The following is a 24,665-nucleotide window of genomic DNA, read 5'->3' on the forward strand; positions in this document are numbered from 1 at the left end:
CTACCCTCTGCCAGCTTGTGACCGTTATTCCTGGTCACTCCTGGCGGTGCTTGGGGGAACGGTGACTTCCCCAATGCCTGCTGATCCCCCCTGACTAGTTTATAACTATAATAATTTTATAATAATGTGTTTCCTTGCTTCCAGAAAGCCAGTGTGTAGTGTAGATTCAGAGGTCTTCCCAGTGATAAAGACCTTTTAGGATCCTTCTCACCCATCCCTGCCTCACCCTAAGCTGGTGGAAGCTGTTCCTTACCATACATTCCTCAGGGCCTTGTCCTATCACTGCCCTTGGGAACCAATGCCATCATCTCACAGACCTCACAGATGAGAATGGTTACTGACATCTATTTAAGCAGTGTCTTTGCTCCACTTTTTCCTACCGTTTCTAGGCTGTGTCCACACTAAGCATTTCTTTAATGTTCCCCAGCCTGGTACTACTTCTTATGCAGCTTTACCAGGGATTTTAATAACCCATTGTAATTCAATCACTCTATTCCTAGAAGCAGAAGAATGAGAGCAGAGGGCATCCTGGGTGCTACCACAGCCTAATAATAGCACTGACACTAAGGGCACCTGCCCCCATCACTGCTCCTGTTGACATAAACCTACTGGAGATTAGTTTCTAACTCCCCCTGGAGGCATTAGGGATAATCCAGGTGCTGAGACACCAGGAGCTAAATATGGTGCTAGTCCCTGAATAGCCTTGTCCCCTTTAAAAGAGCTACTTTCACATGGGGTTGGAAGGACAAATTTCAAGCAGGGGGCATGGGAAAGGGAAAGGCAGATTATTAAGACAAAGCTGCCTCAGCAGGCCACTTTCTCCTTTTTCTTTGCTGGATGGAGGGTGAAATGTAGCAAGGTGTGTGAGATGCTGGTTTGCTTTACTTCTCTCCTTACCATCGCATCCCACCTCCCTCCCCAATCCCATTTTTTTTCCAAATCATGTCATCCCATAAGGAATTAGAGATGCCTTTTTGCTACCAGGGGAACTGTGGTGATCTGACTATAGCAGTTTGTAGCAGCAGAATGGACTAGGGGTAGATCTGAAAGGAGAGATGTGATCAAGTAGTGTAGGCACAGGAAAGAAAATCTGGAGGACTAGCCCCATCTTTGTCAGTGGCTCTGTGTATGGCTTTCAGTTTCCCATCCATGTAATAAGGATTAACTACCTCACAGGGTTGTTAATTGTTTTAGCAACCCTCATTAACAGAGCATCTCCTTGTCTTAAATGCATTTATCCTCACAACCCCCTCCTGAGGTAGAGAAGCAGTATTATGTCCACTGGGGAACTGAGGCATAGAGTAGGATATGGCCAAGTTCCCATAGCAAAACCACAGAAAAGCAGAGACTTGAGTGTAAGTCCCCAAATTCTTACATAGATCCTGAGCTGTTGGACCACCCAAGCCCTCTCCAGGGGGTAGGAAGATCCAGGGTAAAGTATTTTGAATGTGAGACATGCAACAGGTTACTGTTCTCCAGGGAGAATTAAGAGGATGAGGTAGAAGGTAATTAATGAGATCTGCAGCCTTCTGCCTTCCAGTTGAAAGCAAGTGGCTGTTCTCTATTGTTTAGTGGGTTTGATCATTCCAGCTCCCTGGTATCTTGTCTACACTAGGCTTTTACTATGACAGGAGCCATTCCTTAGGTTGATGTGCTGAACCACTGTGCCAAGCAACCTGGCTCAGAAGAAGTTTCCATCAGTGGTACTCAATCTCTTCACCCACATGGGCTGGATGAGTGGTATGTGTCTAGTGCATGGCCTGGTGTTGGTCGATAGGGCAGATTCAGCACGGGATTGGCATGCAGGGTTGGTCTGCTGGTGTGATCCAGTGCGCTGGCCCAGCATCATGCACCAAATTCAGCTGCACACAGGCCCAACCCTGCATGTGGCTGGACACCATGTTTTGGATGCAGCCACAGAGTGACTCCTGCTTGAATGCTAGTATGATCCAGTATGCAGGGGCACATTGTCTGGTCCACAGGGCTTTCCACATGTCCAGAAATTTGACAGCAGAGAAGCAGCAATTAACACTATCATTCCACGAGCCAGATGATTTCGCTCCACAGCCTGGATCTATCCCATGGGTCACAGGTTGAGCACCACTGGTCTAGATAACATATACCTTGCTTTTACACTGGAGTGGGGAAAGTGATACTGATATATACTGAGCACAAACACAACACAATACAAGTCAGTGGTACTGGCACAGGCTGAGAGGTAGCAGAGGATATGTCACAAGAGATTCACTACTATGGCCTTACTTAATAAACAAAGCTCTTGATATGTACAGTACTTCTCTTAATTGTCCGATCCCTTTGTAGCAGTGGATAAGAACTACTTCTGTCATTTTACAGCTGGAGAAGCTGAGGCTGAGAGAGATAGAGTGGCCTAGTTAGTCACAAAGGGAGGTTGTGACAGAGATCGGACTTGAACCCACATCTCCTGAGTCCCCAGTACAGCCCCTGTACCACAAGACTGACCTTGGACACCTAGTACCTTAACTGCAACATCAAAACAGGTGAGAAGAGTTGCTCAAGATCACAGGGCAAACAGTGGAAAAGTCATAAAAGGAGCACAGGTCCTCCTTGCTCCAAGACCCATGCACTAATCACTGGAGTACGCTGCCTTGACAACGCACCCCTAAGGTCTCCAGTTAGAGCATCTACGAGCTTCCAGCCTGGACAGCAAATTGCAGAGAAGGGGCCAGTTATTTATTTACTCAAATCGCATATGTGTGTGATCTCAGCTGGTGCAGAAAACACAGAGACACCTGCAACATGGGAGAAGCAGGTGTGTTTCTGAGTGTATGTTAGTACAGAGAAAGAGTCACTGTTAGGGGCTTTCCACCTGCAAATTATTCATGGATTATTTGTGTGGCAGCAATATTCAGAGGCCTCTATTAAGGTCTGAGTCCCATTGTGCCAGGTGCTACAAAAATGCATGACCAGAGACAGTGCCTACCTTTGTAGGTAATATAAACTGGCATCACTGAGACTTTCAAGAAGTTGTTTCTCGAGGAACAGACTAAGGTTTGTCCCAGGATGACTCCTCGTCCCTGTAAGCCTCCCTTACACCAGACTCCACAGCTGCAACAGGAGAATTTTTGCCAGCTCCATAGAGTCTCCCCTTGGGTCCTGCAAAACATATGGGTCCCTCTCCTCTGTAGAAGAGGCCTGCCTAGAATATCACCTGCTCTGAGATCATGTTTTATCATGGGCAATCAGTAGGGCTATAAGACTGCTAAACGATTTATTACATAGGAGAAAAGAGTTGTACAAGAATAAGTGAAGCAGTTTGGAGGCAGAGTACAGAACTGAAACCAAACAGAATTTCTCACCCTCTTTCCTGACTACAGCACAGTCCTAAAGATCAGGCTTTTTTTTTTTTAATTTTGTTTCCAAGGCCAAATCAGTTCTGAATTAAGTTCTAGATTTCAACAGAGCAGAGCTCAATCAATCAAGTCTGTCTGTGTGGTACCATCACCGGTAAGTATCTTACCTCTCCTCCTGAGGCTTCAGATACTCCCAAATCCATGGCAGGCATCATATGTGGAAGCCCCAGGCATGGAGGCCTTGGAGTTCAGATGCCCCCTAGTCTCACTTGCCCCTAGCCAAAAGGCAAATGGAGCAAGCTGGAGGGAAAGCCTGAGAGTAATCCCCCATCACCATAAATTGGGCAGCTGAAATCCTTACATTTGGAGGCATTTGTAGACTCTCACAGGGGTCAACCTGCCTACAGTGCAGGGGACAAGCCTTCACCCTCTAACTACACCAAGGCCAAAAAGAAGGGTATCTATCCTGCCTGGGGACCTGGATTCACTCCTAAGACTTGGGCAAATCCAAAGACAACTTCCTAAGTACCTTCCAGACAGCCTCCATGTATCCCCACCCCCTTCACCCCCCAATCTCTACTGCATTATCCATTTTCTGGGGTATATCAAAATCCTCCAGAGACTTCTTTGCTCCCTGGGATGTCTGGAATTCTCCCATGTACTGGCCCATCTCCCTGGAATGCACTTGTTGTCCTGGGGCTGATGTTTCTCCTTGCAGGCAGATTAAAATCATCCCTATTTTGGGTGCCCATTGCAACAATAGCCCTTTGCCATGTGTCTGGGAGTGGTAATTGCTCTTGTCTTTGTAAAGCAATTGGTCCCTAAATCCAAGTAGTTTTGCCTTCCCCCTGTTCATTAGGTCTGTATACCACAGGCAAAACAGTCCTTAACTAGGGATCAGGCTATAACTTTTTGATTAAGTTATGGCTTATGACACAAAATTGCAAGGACACATACCAGTACCTACAGAAGAGCATGTTCCACACAGTGATACAAGTGATACAAATGAATGCAGCTTATCGTTAGCTTTTGAGAGAGACTGAAAGGTAGTTAAACCAAACTGTGCACAAATATTGGTGTATGAGACACTCTGAACCCCCAAATCATTCTTGCTTTTGGGGTAGGTTTATGACACAGGAGCTACACCCCTGCTATAGACGATCAACAAGGGCTTTTGGGTTGGGCACCAGTCTTGCCTGCCATTTAGCAAGAATCCTGATGGCAGAGGCAGCCTTGGGGAGTAGTGTAGAGGCAAGGGGGTGCCTAACCATCCCTGTCACACTTGTGCTCGCCTCTCCTCTTTGCGCTGCCGTATCCCGTGTTTACGATTCCCCATGTCATCCACCAGCACCTCCTTGCGGCTTTCCTTCACCATACACTCCCTCACCATGTCTAACACCTTCTGGAGGCGCCGGTCCAGTGCCTCCAAGTGAGGCTCTGATAGGACTGGGGAGAGGCGGTCGGAGGCCAGTGACTCCCGCATGACATCGCTGAGGCGAAAGGCTTCCGTAGCCAGCAGCTGCAGGCGCAAGTATGTTGATTTCTTTATACTAATGGTGTTGATGGAGGAAAGGGAGAGAAGGGGAAGAGATGAGAAATGTCAACCAGAAATATGACCAAAACAACCCCAACATACATGTCATGCCTCCCATCCTGAGTGGTCCCACAGCCACTGGCAAATGTTGTATGAATGAATCACTTCACTCACCACCAAAATACAAGGAGGTGCTGGTAGATTACACGGCGAAGTGTAGACATAGGTTATGGTGGCATAAAGAGGTGAGCCATTTCACGCCACATGACCAGTGTCTCAAATTTAGTCATGCCAGCCGGCTCTATTTCCAAACTAGAAGGATGAGGCTGGGTCCATCTCTGTAAATAAGGTACTTCGGGTGTATGAAGGTAGGATGGAGGGAGCAGGAAGAGCCATTACCTGCAGCACTGCTGGAGTGGGGCCAAGATGGATATTTCATCATGAGAATGTCTTCCAAATCTAAGAAGAGAAATCAGGGAAACACAAAGGGTCAATTCTGTGGATGGATCTGATATGCCCCTTTGTAGAATAGGCACTGTCAACCCTGGCAAGGTACCTTCTAGTCAGACACCTTACAGTCAACATGGCAATGACACTAAATGTCAAGTGAGCAGTGGCTGGTAAATTCACACCATTCCCTGCATGGGAAGAGACCTCTCCTTACAGAGAAACAATACTGAGCTTGAAAGCCTTCCCTGCTCTCTCCACACACAGAGCTCTCCACATCAACAAAAGTCCACCTTCCCCACCCTACCCTCGCCCGTTGTCCAGGTGCAGCAGGAAGGTGTTGTTACCAAACTTCTCAAAGGTCTCGTAGTGATGCCGATCCATGTTACCTGTAGAGAGGAGAGGAGATAGGTATGAATGACAGGCAAGAGGCAGAGGGTGAAAGGAAAGCAACAGAGTTCCAGGGAGAGAGTAGATATAGAAACTGTCTTGGCAGCTGACAGAGGAGAAGGACTGAGTCAGTGCTATGCACCTGTGGCAGGGGAGACAAATAAAAAAGGGGCCCTAAGGTCTAGTCCACACAAAAACTGTATTGCTGTAACTAGATCGAGTTAAATCAATACCATCCCTCTTGTGCAGATTCAATCATGCCAGTATAGAGGTGCATAGCTATTCATACAGCTTATTCCTGTAAAGCCAGAGTTACAGAGAGCTTTCTAGTGTACAGGAATATTGGGGTATCAGTATAAGGCAGATGCAGACAGAGTAGCATGGTTGCATTTTGTACAGCAACACCACATCCAGACAGGCAAGACAAACTACACTGGTTAAGGCGTAGTTTGGCTGGCATATCTGTAAAACTAGGGGCTTTTACCAGCACAACTGTGTCAGTCAGGGATTGTACCTCCTCATACTCCAGCTGTCAGTGCTATGTCAACAGAAGCCTGTAGTGAAGACATATCCCTACTATAGTTGTACTAAAAATCTACCCATAGTGCAGCTAGTACTAACACAGCTAACTGTACAGTGGGGAAGTTCTGTCACTGGCACACTAAATCCTCAGGCAACCCACCCAGTATCATCCAGTCACAGTGCTGATTGATGTGCTGAGTCCAAAGCAGTTGCAAAGACTATAAACATGGTATGAATGTTCTTTTGTAACTCCAGTCAGTTTTCAGTAACAGACTTCAAAGTGTATATGGTATGGAAAGTAAATCAATCAATAAGGAAATGGTGGTGGTTGTTTCTTACTTTGGGATTTAAATATTATTTTAGTCTGTTCAGTAGCATTATCCTAAATGCCTTCCCTAAGATTGACAGCAATGTTATTCCTCTACAGCAGTGGTTCTCAACCCTTTTAGACTCAAGGCACCTGGACAGACTTCAGGCAGATCTTAGAATATGTCAGCTCTTAAGTGTTCACTCTTTTTTTACCTATGGAAAAATAATAAGAGCATTTTTTTCTGTTGCAAAGAACTCAGAAAAATGAGAACTGTGGATTTCTAGTGTAAATCCCTGGGTTTATCTTGTGAATCACTGTAAACTTAACAGTCCTAGCATTGTATGGCATCCCACAACACCCTTGAAAGGATCACAACATCCTTGAAAAGATCACCCTGGTTGAGAATCACCACACTACAATGTGTGAAAGCTGATCACACTCCTTTTCTGAATCTTTTCCAATCTTCTGGACATCAACAGGTTTCCCAAGTCTTTGAGATGATGCTGTGAAGCCAGAAATCTCAATTCACACCTCCACTCTGCCATGGTTCTGGTAAGATGTTGTCAAATCCTGGTGCTTTATCATCCCATAACTGTTTGTGTGCATCACTGGCCTATTTTCTGCCAAGGTCTTTTTCGGATCAGACAGCAGTTCACATCTTGTTGGAGATCTGCTCATTAATTCACAGAAATGTTCACACCAATGCTTTAGCTGTACATCAATTTCCTGCCAGTATTTTCCATTTTTATCCTTAATTGGCAGAAACTGTGAAAATAAATGTCCAATTAGGACAGTGTCTCATATACACATTTCTGATCCTGTCTCTTGGAGACTTCCTCAATGCATTGTGCCATTTTTGTCCCAACCATTCATTATGAGCCTTATGACAAGCACTCCTAACTGTTCAGGCAATATATTTCTTTCATTCTACTGGTCATTTTTTCTTCTTTTCGCTCATTTGATTTTGTCTTACCAGTGTCTCCTTTCTATATTGTGCCTTTCTCTTTTCTCCCATAGTTTGATAGTATCATCTTTAATCCAATGTTTCTTCTTCATGCTCTTTAAATCCTAACTGTTCTTCACCAATCTCTGCAATCAAAATCCAAAATAAGGTCCATTTTCCCTCTGCCAGAGACAGCTGTTCAGCCAGCCTAGAGAATTTGTTGGAGGCTGCTAGAGTATAACTGTTAGCTACTGCTTCATCATTAACGTTATCCAGGTTTAAACATTCTGAAGCATCAAGCATTCATCTCTGAGATGTTATGAGCTGGAATATTATCGTTGCTATTAGAAGCTGATGATCAGATTCTGGGAAAAGGTCCAGATATGTTCAGTCCAAGCTTTCCAAACTAGAAAGCAATCCAAACTTGCACACCTAAGAACGCCTATGGTAGTTTCTACACTGAAAACAGGTAACAGTTAAGGATATTCAATATGTGGCAGCAAACTCTTATCCACACTAGTAACTTCTACATGTCTCACTTTCAGACTAAAAGTGGTGGCTAACAGACATGAGGAGTAACGCCACCAAACCAGCAGTGCAGACTGTGCCCTCAGAGGCAGTACCAAGGCAGCATCTTATGCCCTTCAAATGTATCAAAAGTATACATGAGGCAAAAAGATTTAACTGCTGAGAGTCTGGGCTGTGCTTTTAGCATTCAGCATTCACCTGCTGCTGCACATTGTATCTACCAACACTCAACTGTTCTGATTCTTCAGCCAAGAGCCTTGCTCTTCTGACAGCCCATCACGGTCAAGTGTTTTCTTATCCCACCCTGAAACACTGGTATCTCTGTAGAAATAGATCTCTCATCTATATCAAGTACTCCCCACGTTTTTGGCTTATGAAGAAACCATTCTGGTGACTCTTGTGGGTGTAGTAAAAACTGTAAATGAAGCCTGAAGTTTAGTCCATTCAGGAGAACACAAGAAGCTAACAATAATGTCCTTTTCTTCCATGTGTCGAGACTAGAGGTGTTCTAGAGATGTCTTGCTAGGTTGTCCCTCAGCTCTCCTGTCTTATCTGGTTTGGGGACTCGTGTGAGGGTAAGGACACAGTGATGGGGTTTACGTAGATGCAGCTTATATCAGCAAAAATGCACATTTGCAAGTCTAATGTATTGCAGCCGCCTCCCTTATTCTCCCTGTGGAACAAAAGGAACTCGTCTGGTAAAAGCAGAGTTTTGTCAATATAACTGCATATGCACAAAGAGCTCTTGCCATCACAGCTGTGTTGGTTAGAGAGCACATTTCCTCACCCCCCACCCCCAATGTGGCTATGGCAACAAGAATTTGTAGTGTTACCTCATATGAAGGGCTCAGACACACAACACATTGACACCAGTGGAATCAGCCTTTACACCAGCGTAAAATAAAGAGTAGACACATGACATACAGTCAGTCCTTCACCAGTGTAACTTCCTTGAATCTGGTAGGAAAAATCCAGTGTAAAACTACATGGGTGTAAATTACACTGCTTGCATGTGTTTCATAGATTTCATAGACATTAGGGCTGGTAGGGACCTTGGGAGATCATTGGGTCCAGCCCCCTGCCCCAGGGGCAGGAAGTCAGCTGGGGTCATTGGATCCCAGCAAGATAAGCATCCAAATGTGTCTTAAAGGAGTCCAGAGTAGGTGCTTGCACCACCTCTGGCGGCAGTCTGTTTCAGGCCTTGAGGGCTCGGACAGTAAAGATGTGCTTCCTTATGTCCAGCCTGAAACGGCCTTGGAGGAGTTTGTGACTGTTTGACCTTGATGTCCCTTGGGGCACTCTAGTGAACAGGCATTCCCCCAGATCCTGATGCACACCCCTGATGTACTTATAGGCTGCCACCAGGTTCCCCCTGAGCCTGCACTTTTCCAGGCTGAAGAGCCCCATGGCTCTCAGCCTCTCATCATAAGGCCTGTTCTCCTGCCCTCTGATCACATGAGTGACTCTCTTCTAGACCATGTATTTAGTTTAAAAATACCGAGTACTTTTTCCCGGATAAGCTTCTAGGAAGTTTCTTCTTTTTTTTTTTTTAATTCCCCCTTAAAATTGTTTGGGTTTTGTGATGAAAAAATGACATCTGAAATATTTTTCTGTTTGGAAACTCAATTTTTTGTCAAACAACTTTCAGGTTTTGCTACCTGGTATTTCTGCAAAACACTCAAAAATATTCGACCCAAACAAGAAATGTTGTTTTGGTCAAAACATAATATTTCACTGAAACACAATGTTTTTACAAAAAATTAACCATCCCCATCCTCAATTCCAAACAAGGCAAAAAAAATGCTTCACAGCTCCACAGTGGACCCTGCAGAGCTACAACAACTATAATCCAATGTCCCTTCTGGAAAAGAAACCAAAAGGGGGGTCTTGATCTGTATACCTTGTCCCACTCTCTCCATGTCTGGCAACTCTATCCAACTCTGTTGGATCTCTGCAATCACAATGAACCCATGAAAAGGCTGCTAGACTTCCTGTGGAACAAGCAATGTGGCTAGCTGTTGCCTTCTGCTCTCTTACTTGGTAATGAGCCTAGGCTTGCTGGGCTGAATTCAAAGTGACATTTCAAAGTTTGCAGCACAGGGGCTTGCATAGTTCCTCCAGCACAGGATCGTGTTCCACTGCCTTTGTAAGCTTGTCCTCTTGTGTGTGCTGCAAGGAGGGCCCAGGCCAAGAGATTTCTGCGGGGACAGTATGAGCTGGCTCTTGGCTGTGTGGCCACTGACACAGGAAGAGCTGAAGGCTTCTCAAGACAAGAATGAGGAGGCAGTCCTGCCTGCTGCAAAACAACCACTGGCCAGAAGGACTGCTAGCATAGTACAGCTGAAGGATGAAGAGTCTTCTTCAGATCTCTACAAGTCTTCTGGTTGTCTTTCCTCAGCTTATCTCAGGGTGCTTGATTGCTCAAGACCATTAGGGCTCAGCCTTCTGGCCTTGTGGACAGGAAGAGTGGCATCCCAATGTTACCTGCTTCCCCACCACCTAGTGGTGAGATGGTATAATAATTGCTTAATAAGCAGTTGTACATCATTTTGCTAAGGATCCCAGTGTAAGGGCCTTGTTACAGGTTCATTCTGAGTGGCTCCTGGAGCTCTTAACCGCTGGACTGTCCGCATGTTAACACTTTTAAGTGGCTTAAAGAACTCATTATTTGGCTCAAAGCTATGCCACTCCAGGGCAGGATTATCTCTTGTTCCACATAACACAGCTCCTGTTCCATTAAGGTGTAGCTACTCCCCACAGATGTGCTGCTCAGATTGAAGGTGTGACTGCAAGCTAGTACTAAGCCAATCAAGATTCATGAGGCTCACAGTGTAACATGTGACAAGGTCCTAATTTATATCAGAGAATGAAAGTGACATAAATTACACTGGTACAAGTATGTCATATGTCCAGGCATAAATGAAGGGGAATAATCCTGTCTAAGGTCCTTTATACAAGTATAACTGTGTCCCCACTAGACATTGTACTGCTGTAACTGTTTCAGTAGGAAATCATCCCCCAACTGGAGTGGCTAAGTCAATACAAAACTGTGCAAGCCAGGCAGAAGGGAGGCTGAAATGCATGCATGCAGAAAACAATATAATGAGATTCAGTTTAGAAAACCTGAGACTGACTGATGAGTAGGCTGCAGGGACCAGAAAGACGTAGCATGTGGAATCAAAATGCAACCAGCAAAGCAGACAGTGCCCATTCACACTCCAACATGTGACTTGGATTGGGGAACTAATTAGTGGTTTGCTATTTGCTTCACTGCCTTAGCAGATAAAACACAGACTGGAAAAGGGCCATCCTGAGGCTGCAGTAAGGGCTCTCCCATAAGAAACTGCCTGGAGATACACATGGATTCCACTTCAATTAAAGCAAAATATATCGTTTAAAATATTATTCTAGAGCACTGGTGCTCAGTTTTTCAGCCCTGTGGATTGGATGAATGGCACAAAGTTGATCTGTAGCCCAGATCCCTTGTGGAGCTGGTGCACAGGGTTGGGTCCTGCAGTCCCTAATAGGGCTTCACATCCCCGGTTGGGGCCCCACACTGCCTTGGCATCTGGATCAGGCCTTATGTCACTTCAGCCCAGGCCTGCACACCTAATTTCATGCATAGGGCTATGCTCTCCAGCCCACCAGGCTCCCCGTGGGTCCAGAAATTAGGCAGCAGGAGAGAGGCAATTAACACTACCACTGCTTCCCAGCCTCCACATTTTCAGACTCATAGAGAGCATGGCAGGCTGGGTGACAGCTTCATAAGCTAAGTCTGGCCTATGGAGCAGGGTTAAGCACCCCTGTTGTGGAGAATTAATTCTGACAGAATTGGACCAGTGTTTTCTGGGATATGGGTCAGTGCTCCAAGAAAGCAAGTACCAGATTTTACTGAACCTGCTAAGAATGCTTGCCTTCTGATTTTGCTTCTTGCTTGAAAAGTTGGCTCACAGACAAATACAAAACAGATCATGTTGGTGACCTCCTTTTCCCTATCCCACTGACACTGATGGAATGGCAGTGATCTCATCTGCAGTGACCTCAAGAGTGTCTGATGGATTACTGCTCAAAAACATGAACCTGATGGTAGAATTAAACACAGGAAGGAAATATAAATGGATTGGAGTTGCTTGTCTCTGGACACTAAAATTCAGTCTCCTGGAAAACATAGCATGGCAGGATTCTGGGAACTGTCAGACAGTGTAAGTGGTGAAAAAAAACAGTGTCCAGTGTCGATAAACTGCTAACCAAGATAACACCCATAAAAGGACAAGTCTCACATCACTGGTCAATCTAGGCCAGGATTCTGTTCTTAACTATGGCCAATGCAATACTCTTCAGAGGAAAATATGGTACAACACTGGCCTGAGGGGAATAGATCCAATAATACGTTCATGTGGGGGAAAAAAAAACAAGTGTGAAAAAGTTAACAAGGTAACAAGGTAATTCTCCTTGCAGGAGAATATTAAGTATAACCAGCAAAAGCAATTTCATGACTGTTGTCCAAGATGCATACTGAAGGGTCAAAAAAAAAGCATAATTGCTATTGTTGCATCTTGACAGACCCAAGCTGTCAGGATGCAGGACAAAGCCAGCATCACAAAATGGACATGGGTTAGCACAGGGACACAGGCCAAGATTTGCAGACTTGATAATTAGTGCTTCTGGGTGCTCATGCTAGGATATTTTAAATGCTGTGGTTTACAGAGAGCCACTCCTCAGCACTTTCTCAGGCCCTATTAAGAAGTTGGGCCCCCAAATTACGAATCCCTTTTGATGATTTTGGCTCTAGTTCCTCATTCTTTAAAAAAAGGAAAATTAGAGAAGCACTGACTGATTCCAGCTCTTTCAGGTTTGGGGAAACAACATTCAAATATCTGCTTTGGGGAACAAACTCTGGGCATGTCTACATTGTCTCCAGCACTGGTGGGAGGGATGGGAGTTTGAGCATGACTCCCCTATCCACATCCACCACACCCAGAGATGTGGTGATGATTGCCACCCTGTGGCTACTCTCAAGATTGCTTCCTTTGATGTGCTTGAGAGCAGCTATATGTGTCTACCTGGAACTGTTTCACTGCCACAATTCTGGGTTTGGCAGATGGATGGTTAGGGACCACTTGGGAGAGCACTGGGAACAAAACACAGACCCCCTCTTCAAACTCTAAGATCAAAGAGCAAGCGTTTGACAATGTGGGTAACTGGAACAGAAGGGCCAAATGAAAAAATGGCCAGCAGTTCAGCTGGGAACCCACCGAGAGAGCATAAAGTTGCAGTGCCCACAAATACATATATTAAAAAGCTGTATCATCCCACAACAGTTCACCCAGCTAATCCAAGCAATGGTATTTGATGGGCAGCAACATATACCATGCCCAGGAAATGTTAGGGAGGGACTGAAAATAAGTAAGAGTGGGATAGAAGAGGTTGCCACGTCCTAGACATTAAGTTCTTGGTCTAAGTTTAGAAGGCAAGAGGATCAATGTGCCCCCAGCATGGGGCAGGCTCTGAAAGCTTCCAAGTCTCCTCACTGCCATTGTCTGGGGCCATCTGAAAGCTGTTAAGGGACAATAGCCCTTAGCCAATAGCTGTTAGGGGACAAATGGAGCAGAAGTAACTCCAGTGGCACCAGAAACAAATCAGACAAGTCATTTACATCAGGGACACAAAACAGAGGACAAGGGAAGCTGTCCAAGTTATGCAATCTGGTAAAGAAACAGGGATGCTACAGTGACAATGAACCAGTGGTGATCAGGATCTGCTGCTCAGATCCCTAAAGGAGAGGAGCATCATGAACAGCCCCTGGACAGAATGATGGAACATGCCCACAGCCAGCAAGAAGATAATGATAAAGGAGAGGCAAATCATTAAAGCAGCAAGAAAAACCTCCCTGTTACACTGTTTGCCAAAGTCTGGGTAATACACATCATTGTCATTTGACTGAATGCACCTGTGCAGCACATACCGTGAGGCTGTTTATTGCCCATAAAAAAGGACAAGATAGATCTGAGGCTTTGGTGGACTAGGGTAAGGTGGCAGGGTGGCTAAGGCGTTTTGCTACAGCTTCAGAAGTATGTGTGTAAACCCTCTTCTGGACTTGTGCCAAAGGCTGCCCCTATTTGAAACAGCTGTAAATAGCAACCTGGCCATTTGCACTGGAGAGTCTAAGGCAACTGGCAGGTGCTACTGGCATGCCCTGTCCACACCAGCCTTATGGGTGGCTTAGCTGGAGTGCATTTTGGGCCTTCCACAGTCTAGAACTGCTTCAGGAACATCACTCAGTGTAAGATCATGAGACCCTTGGGGGCACAACTGTACATTTCTAGTGGCACTGAAAGGAATGTAAACTTTCCTTTTATTCTGTGCCTGGCATTCAGAGCCCAGCAGACTGGCCTCAGTCACCTAATGTAGGTCAGAATTAAATAAGATTGCTTTTCTGTCACATGTCAGGGGTCAGCACCCACTGCTTCCCTGAGCCACCCTTATTACATTGGGATCAAGCAACTCTTCTGCCTCTGTGCTTCCCAGTAGATGGCACCATAACACTAGCTGCCCTGAATGCCTACTGTAGGCTGGGAGAAATCTCATGTACAGTACAGCCCATAGACACTCTTGAGCCTTATTCCCTTAACTAACAGGCTCCCAGGGACACAATGGTCCAAGAGTATGATATTCTTGACATAGCTATTTGCATTCATTGCTAATTATTGTGATGACTTTGTAAGGAAAACTGTGAGTCATTAGCACCAGCCAATGGGGCTAGCCACTGGCTTTGTACCCGAGGCAGCAGGACACAATCACATTCACGAGGACAACAGTAGACATAGAGAATTCTGCCCAGCTCAGCAAAGCAGGATGCTGATGTCAGATGTGTGGGTGCATAAATCTGAGCCCTGAGGAGATGAAACAGGCACCCTTTCCTAAAAGAAAAGTGGCTGTGCCAGCTTGGTATAGGCCAACAATGCAAGCGCTTGTTCAGCAAGAAAGCAAGTTAAAAGGGCAGCCCGGAAGTCACTGCTTGGAACATTAGGCCGGAACATTTGATGAACCGGATTTCATGTTGCCAAAGAGTGAGTTGAAAGTGTTGGCCCCGGGGCAGAGTCCTCGTGGCCATTAATAGCAGTCAGGGAGCAAACCACTTCCTGGTGGTTAATGATCAAGTATCCATCTTAGTGCGATGCATAACTACAGTGGTGGGAGCAACATGTCGGATATGGGAAAGAGTGTATGAGCCCAGGCCCTGTTTGGTGAAAAACAGAATGCTTAAAAAATTTCTAGCCATTCAGGTTTAATGGTGAGGGAGGGAATGCAGTGAATTCTGGGATAACTTGCCACTAATTCACTATTATTCTAATTCCCTGCCACTGCCATCCCTCTGATTTACTCTTGATAAGTGATCACTGCTGGACAATTTACTTTTATTTGCACATGGCTAACTGCCTCTCTTTCCCCCTGGAAGCAGTGAACTGACCAGAGTTTTCAGCCCCCAACATGGTGTGAAGTGATAGTGCAATACCAGAGCACAAACACCAGCAGGCATACCAAGGTTTTCATGGCCACTGCTATGGAGGGATTAGTTTGAGACAGGTAGCAGGGAACACACAATTACCCCTATCCCTGCCCTGTGCCATCTGCCTGTTTTATAAACAAAAGCATCTACCTGCAAGCACAGAGCTTCTGTGCCTGTCTGGGTGTGTAAAAACATCAGCAAAGGTGTTGGTCCAGGGTGGGATAACATGGAACTGTGGGCCTGTCTGCTGGGAGAGGAACCCCACACTCACCCATTAGAAAGTCAAGCACAGTCATGTCAATGAGGTCAAGCAGACGGGAGCCTCTGTCATAGGGTGGCGTCTCCCGCACTTGGGTGCAGTAATTCTGGTTCAGCTCCCACCTTAGAGAAGCCACAGGAGGGAAAAGTGATGCAGACACCTGGGGCATCCCCAAATGCAGGTGCTTCCCTTTAACCTTTTGAGTACCCCAGGGAGCAAAATCTGGGATGCAATTATGCAATTATGGATACTCCCCAGACTTCTGGAACCCGAAGGTGTTGGCACCATTTAGGATTGTAGAAGAAAAGAGCTAGAAGGAACCTCACAAAGTTGTCTGGCCCAGACTCCTGCTCAAGGCAGGATCACCCCTGACTTTCCGCTAGTGGAGATGTCTGAGTGCCAGGAGGCAGAGCTAATTTACCTGGTCACAGTAATGTGTGGACCTGGCCATACTACTACCCATTCAGAAGGCAGGGCAGAGCTACACCACCTGACCCAAAGGCAGTGTAGCTAAGCAGTGCCAGGTGATATTGAGCTGCATCCTTTCAGCAAACACTTCAGGATGCAGTCCAGTGCAGTGGGAATGTTTCTGGTGGGTGGGAGGGTGCTGGGAGGGTGCTGGCTGATCTAGGACCAGTTTTTCAAATTCAAAGCCGAAGTCTCACTTTAGGGACTTGTTGTGGACCCTGAGGCAGAGCTTGAAAATGTGGAGCTGTCCGGAGATATCTGGAGTGGCCAGGCAGTGGGGAACAGCTCCTCTTCTGACCTGTACCCCCACCCAGCACCCAGACATCACAGTACGGTCACCCTCCACTGCTTCCTCTGGACAGCCACTGGTCAGGGTGATCTAGCCATAGCTATGCTTATTTTCTACCATGGGCATTTCCTACGCTTCCAGGCTTTGCTGCTTTTTCCCACACTGTTCCCCCTCCCCTTTTTTCTGGGAGCGTCAGGGTGTTATTAAGCTTCCCTCAGAGGCATGGGGTGTTGGCTACAACTAAGGCTGGGGACTCCAACTGGGGTGTGCTGATTCTCCTCCTAGGAGCACAGCTGGAAATTCCTGGCTAAAAGATCTTGCCCCTCCACTCAGGGTCAGAGTGATCACCACATTTGGGGTCAGGAAGGAATTTTACCCCATGGTCAGATTGGTATGGACTGTGGGTTTTTTTGCCTTCCTTTGTAGTGCGGGGTGTGGCCCTCCACCCAGGACCTCTTGAGCATCCACTGATAACATTTTCTAGAAGCAGGACATTGGCTGCTGTTGTTCCCCTGCTTTATCTGTGGTAGGCAAGGGTGTTTGGTCTGTGTTCTTCAGGGTTGAGGGTAGCCTTATGTAGAGTCTAGATTATGGTTGTATGGGATGATTTGGATAGCGATGATCCTGACTCTGCACCACATCTCTTCCCTCATGCAGATCCCAGCCATCACACCCATCCTCATTTCTCCTGCACCCTCCCCTCCACCCTCCTGCACCCTCAGTCCTCCCTCGCCCCTCAACACACTCACTCAGCTTTCTTGCTCTTGTGGTAAGAACGCCTCCAGGGGCTGCGCCAGGAGCGACGTTTGGCCAGGGTCTTGTCGGGCAGCAAGGCGGCCATGGAGCCCTCGAGCTGGTCGGGTTTGCCACACAGGGCATGTTCCGTGGAGCAGTAGTAAGAGCACTCACCGTAGAAGCAGACGTTGCCAGCTGGACGGAGCCAGGACAAATCAGAGAAAAACCCCGGTTACCAAGGAACAGCAGTTGCAAGCCCCCCCACTCTGGTAGCTGTGAAGACACTCTGTGCTAAGGAAGGAGCTCACAAGCTGGACAAGCTCTATATGCTACCCAGTCACAAAGCTAGAGGAAAGTGGATCTGCTCTCACTGCGCAGGGAGCCCAAAGGGGCTCTGATGCGATGCAGCATCACAATGACATCAGCAAGGGCGTTTCTCCACTGTCACACCTGTAGCCTGAAATAACATGCTGGCAAGAGATTACTGAAGTAGAGGCGAGAGAGCCCGGCCCCCTGAGTAAAGGAACTGGGAGCAGCCAGGCAAGTAACTCCACAGGGAGCTGGGAACCTGGCAAGGATGTACCCACTAGACAGATAAACTGGCTTGAAGGGGACCCAGCATCCAGGCAGATACCTAGGGAGTGGCCATAGAGTGCTCTCAGACAGGTGGTCTGTACCTGGATCACTGCTAATCATGCAAAGTTGGGAGGGCTAGTAGGGGGTGCAGATGTAGGCCACTACAGTTCCTGTTTAGTGCAGAACAGCCCTCCTGGGCTTGCTTGTAATGGACGGGCAGGTAGAGGGCACTCTTACCTGGAGAGGTGAAGAAAGTTTTAGCCAGCTTCTTGTCAGTTGTGATGTCACGAACCTCATTGGTTATATTCACCAAACGGCCAGAAACTGGGGGGATTCTCCGGAAATCCAGGATCCTTCCAGGAACAAGAAGAGCACACAAGGAACCAAAGAGAAGCAGGACTCAAAGCCAATTCATTCCCAAGCCAAGTCCTTGGTTCCCAGTGCTATGAAAGAGGGCAACCATAGCGCATGGTACATATTTCCTTTACTCCAGCCCATGAAGCAACATTAGCCATGGGCCATTGTCCACCACAGTTCAAGAGATAAGACAGAGGGTCATGAAGGAATACCTCTGCTGCTTCACTGGCACAGTATTGTACAAACAGATGCAAGGCAGGGTATTTGCACCTTCCTCTGATGCTTTAGGTATCAAGACATGGGGCTAAGATAGCTCACTGCTCTGTTCTCTTGTGGCTGGAGGTCTAGTAGGAGTCACTGACTAGCCAATCAGTGGCCAATCCTAAATTCCTCAAGAAGACATTCAGATGTAGTCTGGGAATACATATAAAACTTCCTACTTTGCAAGGCGAGAAATAAAGAACAGGGCACACTGGGGCTGTGCTGGCTCAGGGCACTAACACAGTGAGTTTGGCAGCTAGCAGCTAGTGTCATTTCATAGATTCATAGATGTTTAGTTCTTTAAGTGGACATTGCTTCACATCTAAAATTCTATTTGCTGTGGCTGCTTAGGGGAATTCAGGACCGGAAAGGCAGAGGGCCAGCATTTGGCTGCATCAGCAGAGCTGTGTGCATGACCTGGGCCTGGCTGGAGCAGGGAGTGATCTCCTGAACAGAACTGGTTTGGGAAGGAGGGGTGTACTGTGGAGGGAGACTGACAGCTGCTTGTGGGTGGGAGTCTTAGAACAGCTGTACGGGAAATGCCATAGGTCAGAGCTCCACGAACAAGCACCGTGCCGGACGGATCTGATGACTGAATGGAGTTGGATTTACACAGTTGGGCTCGGTGTCTCAGTGTGATAGACAAAAACAAAATCCTATCCCCAAGGAATTTACAGTCTGAGGGAGGATTTTCCTCTTCCCCCAGAAGGTGGACAGAGTCCTGAGGCAAAGGTCTTTGGGCTACTGCCAGCTCCCTGTACAGTGGATACTGTTTCTCTGCCAAAAGACGGGAGCGGGAAGGGCTCTGGAGCACTCACCGGTCCAGGTGGAAGGCTGATATTTCTGCATTGTGCCGTTCAAAGTCTGAGAAGTAAAAAAAATCTGCTGGGGTCTCCTGGTCCCGGGTTTGCCTGAAATGAGAAGGACGAGGGAGACACAGTCAGAGGCCAGGGTTAAATTAGAGTCTAAACTCCTAGGACCTGCTCAGAGCATTGTAGGAAACTTGGAGTGATCCATCCCTGATTCAGCTGCTTGTCCTTTCCCCTCCAAACTCCTCAAGGAAAACCAGAGCTGTAGATACCTCTTCCCATCCCCGTTCTTTAACTGCACCCAGTGTAAGCAGGTCTGGCCTCCCCTGCCCCCATCTGCTGTGCTATATTCTTCACACAAGTATCCTGTGTAGCAAAGCAAGCTGCTCCCAGTTTTTCCTCCCTTCGCCACCTGAGGTCGCACCACCCCATCAAACAGCTGAACAGTCCGGCTCCTTCCTGGCAGGAAGATGGCAAGGGGGGCGAGGGCTGCCTGCCCAGCTTGCTCTATGCAAGTAAGGTCCTGGAGTGATGTGAGAGTCGCTGCATCCTGGGTGCTGAGTCCAAGCCAAGGGTGTTGGGATGCTGTGGGGGATGTACAGGCCCATCTCCGTGAGGGGCAGAGCCCCACCCCTCTCCTGCTCGCCTTACTCACTTCATGGGTTTGAAGAGCGCCTGCCCATAGTTTGGGAACGTCATGATTAGTTTCAGCTGGGTTCCTCCAGGTTTCTGGACTGAAACAGTACAGACAAGAATCAGGGCCAGAGGAGGAGGAGAGTGAGAGAGGGGAAGGAGACTTGTGATGCAGATGGGGAAGAGGCACAGTAGGACGCAGAGAGAAGGAAGGCAAACAAGGCAGAGAGCAAGACATGGCGCAGTACCTGAGCCAACAATTTTCTGCATGGCCAGCTCCTCCAACAGGGTGTGGGTGATGGGGTCCTGGCGGGAGTACAGCTCGTAGCGATTGATGCTGATATGAAACTTGAGCCAGGTGGGGTAGGTGTCATATGGGGTTCTCCCTGTTGGAAGGACCATCTCTGCTTTACTGCTGCTGACCCTGCAGGCCAAAAGCCACCACCCCCCAACAACAACAGTGTTTAGCACGAGTCGCATGGCCTCCGTCTTCACAGCATTTCCCAGTCAGCAGACCAACATGGGAGCTACCCTCCTCCTGTGGCTGTCAGCACCCAGCAAGTGGGGTGGGAAAAGAGCCAGGAGGAACTGGAACATGAGAGAGAACAAGAACACATGATGCTGGTCATTGAGCCCTGGGCTTTGGAGGAACCCCTGGCTGACCTGCAGCACCCGCAACCATCCTTGTTCCAGAACCCCTCCACAGTGCTCCTGCAACATGACCATTCATAAATATTTTAAAGTAGACCAAATCTATGGCCCACAGCACCCACTGGAGCATAGCGGAGGGAACGAGTTAATGGGACATCCTAGAAGAACTCCACAACATCCCTTCAAGCCAGGTTTGATTGTATTGCATCTCCTTCTATGTTTGCCTGTAGTTTGTAACATGGGTTCCAAGCCTGGCTGAGCTGACATGGAGTGTCTGACACCAATGAGCTTAAAGGAAATGCTTGCATTTAAAAAAGAAGGTTAATTCCTGCCACAAACAAGCTTAATTCTGTCCTTACCTCAACCCAACAGCTTACTCCACCTTTGATCCATTTGTCATTTACCTCCAATTTGGCGGGAGAGAGAAGTTCACATTAACTACACTAAAACAAACTGTTTGTTTTAGTGTAGTTAATATTACAAGTAGTTTCTGGACACTTGCAATATTAAAGTACTCTTGGAGGCCAAAGCCCCATTGTGCTAGCGCTGCACAGGGCTCCTGCAGACACAATCCCAGCTGCAAAGAGTTTATCATCTGTGTTCAAATCATCCCCTGGAGGCACACTGAATCTACACCATTTCACTGACATAGACCCATCTGCCAGGGTAAATCAGGGATGTGAAAGATTAAACTTCAGAGATGGAAAAAGTGAAGGGAGGTTATGGAAAATAGCTATCCATTTCCATTCTTCCTGCCTTTTATTTTTAACAATGCCAGCACTCTCCAAACATGCTTCCATTAAACCAGCTGCTCTGTATTTACGGTAGTTACTATATCAGTGGGTTTTATCTATCATCCAGGAATAACAGTGAGGCTGATGACAGTATGTGGGGACTAAAAGAACCTCCAGGTGATGATATGATCATTGCATCATCAGATTTCACCATCCCATTGTATACAAGCTGTCAAGTGACACCAAAGTTGCAGATTAATCTAAATGTTAGTTGTTTCACTCCCAAAGGTAAATCGTGTGGGGAAGGGCACTAGAAATAGGCAGAGATGTGGAGGAGAAAGGGGGCTTTCCATAGTGTGGGAAAGGAAGGACTACAGGTATTGAACTGGGAAAGAAGAGATGAAGAATACCCATGGGTGACTGGTGATACTGGGGGGGGGCACCAGCAGCTGATCACCAACTGGGGGTGGGGGTCCCCCAGTGGCCAATCGCCAACTGTGCCACCCCTACATGTTGCCTATGTGAATACCAGATATAACATGATAAACTGTATAGAAAAAAACAACCCAAAGCTCCTGTTTAACTGTCTCCTGTGACCATGGACAAGGAGACCCTCAAAGATACATTTCAGGCTGACTAAAGGAGATGCCAACTGATATGACCCTAATTATCAGAAGAAACTGAGACCTGAGAGACCTATTTGAGACATGTTTCTAAATAGCAAGCCCCTTTGTCAGTTCTTTAAGTTGGACACGCAGAGTGCTGAGTCCAGTCCTGTCCCTGGAGGTCTGAGCCCATAAGGAAGTTTACTGCTGTAGTCAAATAGTTTAGTGCAGGTCAGAAAAAGGCCCTGCATAATGCCAGGAAGAAGATCAGCATCAACTAGGGTCAAATTAAAAAGGCTTGTGGTCCAAAGCATAAGCTAATCCTCAGATGGCTCCAAAAATCCCCATCCCAGGTCCACAGAAAACAGCATAGCTTTGCACAGTTAGGTGCATCTTGGGAATTTCATACCTTTCTGGGAAGGGTCTGACATTGGCCACACATAGAGGTAGGCTTAGGGCTATCTTTACACATGCAGGAGCAAAATCTTAGACTGTCACATTAAAGGGCATAGTCCTGGGATATAGCACATCCCTTCAATGCTGGCAAACCAACCTTTCATCACATCCTTTCAGGGACCTGAATCCTGAGAAGGTGCTGAAATCCTAAAACAATTCCATGCTCAGGGCACCAGTACACGTTGGGCCAGCTGTGAACAGGATACTGAACAGTACGGGTGACTGATTCCTGTGTCCCTAAAAGAATACCATGGCTGGGCAGGCTCTCACCATTCATCGCTCCCGCTGTCTCTCAGGGTGAACTTCTCTTTGGGATTGACAGTGAACAGTTTGTCCTTCTCCAGCACCTCTGGGATCGGGATCCTATAAAGGGGATGCTTAAAGAGCGCTGCTAGTTTTGACCCTCCTGCCCACACTGGCTTCACCCCTCCCCACTGAGGCTTGAAGTCCTGGTCTCCATGCACAGTCTTGCTCCCAGTGCCCACTGCTGGCCGTGCCTCCAGCGAGTGGGAACCCTTCTCCAAGGAGCCATTGCTGCCGCTAAAATCCTGGAGGATCCGTAGACTCATCTTCCTTGGGCCTGGCAGGAATGGGCCAGAGGGGCTGGCAGATTTCTGGGCACAGCCACAGGAGCTGTGAATGGTGGGCAGTGCTAAGTCCAGTGCCATGTGCATCAGGAAAGCCAAGAGGAGGAAGAGGAAAAGGAGAATTTTGAACTTCCTTTGAAACAAAGTCTGCAGTCGGCGTAGCATCCTCTCGAGCTCAGATGCTTGACCAGAGGCAGATGGCCACACAAAGCCTGAATGGAATGAATATCTCTTCAGCTGAACCCTTCTCTGAAAGAAAGAGATAGAGAAGTCCCAAGCAACGTCTCAAATAGATCCCTCAGGGTTAAAGCTGTCCTGTGAAAAGCCCAGGGCAATGCAAGAGGTGGACTTGGCAGATAAAGGCTAAATTAGAAATAAATCCATTGTTTTCCCTTCAGCTCCTCTTGCCATTGCCATACAAATGGTTATTGTGCCTGCCCACGGCAATGAGTTCAATGCAGTCTTGAGGTCTCTGGTGGATGGGACCTCCTTGGTGTGGCAGCCTTCAGTCAGACAGAGAGCTGGAGGCAGGTTGCTGCTCCACTTATCAATGGTGATAAGGAAAGAGCAGGCAATGCCAAGGTTAGAGTGAACGGGGCAAGTTCCAAATCAACAACAGCAGATAGTCCAGTGACAAAAGTGGCTGTAGATAATCCAGGCACACAGCCTGCCCCACATCCTGATTCCATCCCCCAGCCTATGCTTCAACCCATTCACCCTGGCATACTCACTCAAATAGCCCCATGCACTCACTCCTATACGCCCACCCAGGCATCCTAATCCTAGAGGTGGTACCCACTCTGTGCTTCTACTCACCCACACCTACATACTCATTTTCCTACCACACACAAAGCCCCCCATATCCATGGCCTACATTTTCATTCACATATCCAGTAACAAAGTCACTCTCCTTTCCTATTCAGAATGGGGTATCCACATAAGAACAGGTTTAAGAGTGAGCATCTGGGGAAATTACCTGGACCTGAGGCTACAGGGGCCCCCATGAGGCTAAATTAGTGCAAGTCATTCAATGTGTGGGTGGGAGGACGAAGGGACCCACACCTCTTCCTGGGGCTGCCACAAGTCTTAACTCTGGATATGCTCATACCCCCTTGCAAGTAAAAACTCACTCAGAGATATGCTAGCATGCATACAGGGCCACTTACATACACCCACCTCTCTGTTTGTATATACATTCCCAGAGACACCCCATGGATATGCAAAAAGGATTTGAATAGCTTCTTAGCTAAACTGGCTAACTGTGGCCTCGACCTCACCATGATCCGCTGGCTGGGGAATTGGCTCTGCAGTAGGACCCAGAGGGTGGTGGTCAACGGGAGCCAATCGTCTTGGTGCACTGTGACCAGTGGGGTCCCTCAAGGCTCTGTCCTAGGGCCTATACTATTTAACATCTTCATCAGTGATGTGGACATTGATGTCAGAAGCGGACTGGCCAAGTTTGCCGACAGCACCAAACTCTGGGGTAAAGCATCCACATCTGAGGACAGGAGGGCAATCCAGGCTGATGTGGACAGGCTCAGGAAGCAGGTGGATGAGAACCTGATGGTGTTCAACACTGGAAAATGCAAGGTTCTCCACCTTGGGAGGAAAAACCTGCAGCATCCTTATAGGCTCGGCAGTGCTACGCTGGCTAGCACTACAGATGAAAGGGACTTGGGGGTCACGATTGACCACAAGATGAATGTGAGCCTTCAGTGTGATGCTGTGG

General features: G+C 47.3%; 1 protein-coding gene across 1 annotated transcript in view; it reads right to left on the bottom strand.

Moving 5' to 3' along the window:
- Positions 1–4,292: 4,292 nt before the first annotated feature.
- Positions 4,293–24,665, bottom strand: part of LOC109316685 (extracellular serine/threonine protein kinase FAM20C-like) — a 25,140-nt gene continuing 4,767 nt past the window's right edge. Inside the window, exons 2-10 of the mRNA XM_019544939.1 lie at positions 20,152–20,327; positions 19,926–20,004; positions 19,280–19,372; positions 18,081–18,196; positions 17,282–17,462; positions 15,788–15,897; positions 5,621–5,702; positions 5,266–5,325; positions 4,293–4,882 (exon numbers count right to left, since the gene is read on the bottom strand). Coding sequence (XP_019400484.1) covers positions 4,609–4,882; positions 5,266–5,325; positions 5,621–5,702; positions 15,788–15,897; positions 17,282–17,462; positions 18,081–18,196; positions 19,280–19,372; positions 19,926–20,004; positions 20,152–20,305 — 1,149 coding nt within the window. The 5' untranslated portion in view covers positions 20,306–20,327 and the 3' untranslated portion in view covers positions 4,293–4,608. The remainder of the gene's footprint in view (positions 4,883–5,265; positions 5,326–5,620; positions 5,703–15,787; positions 15,898–17,281; positions 17,463–18,080; positions 18,197–19,279; positions 19,373–19,925; positions 20,005–20,151; positions 20,328–24,665) is intronic.

This window comes from Crocodylus porosus, unplaced genomic scaffold (assembly GCF_001723895.1).
Source record: "Crocodylus porosus isolate Cpor-Errol unplaced genomic scaffold, CroPor_comp1, whole genome shotgun sequence".
Lineage (NCBI taxonomy): Eukaryota > Metazoa > Chordata > Crocodylia > Crocodylidae > Crocodylus > Crocodylus porosus.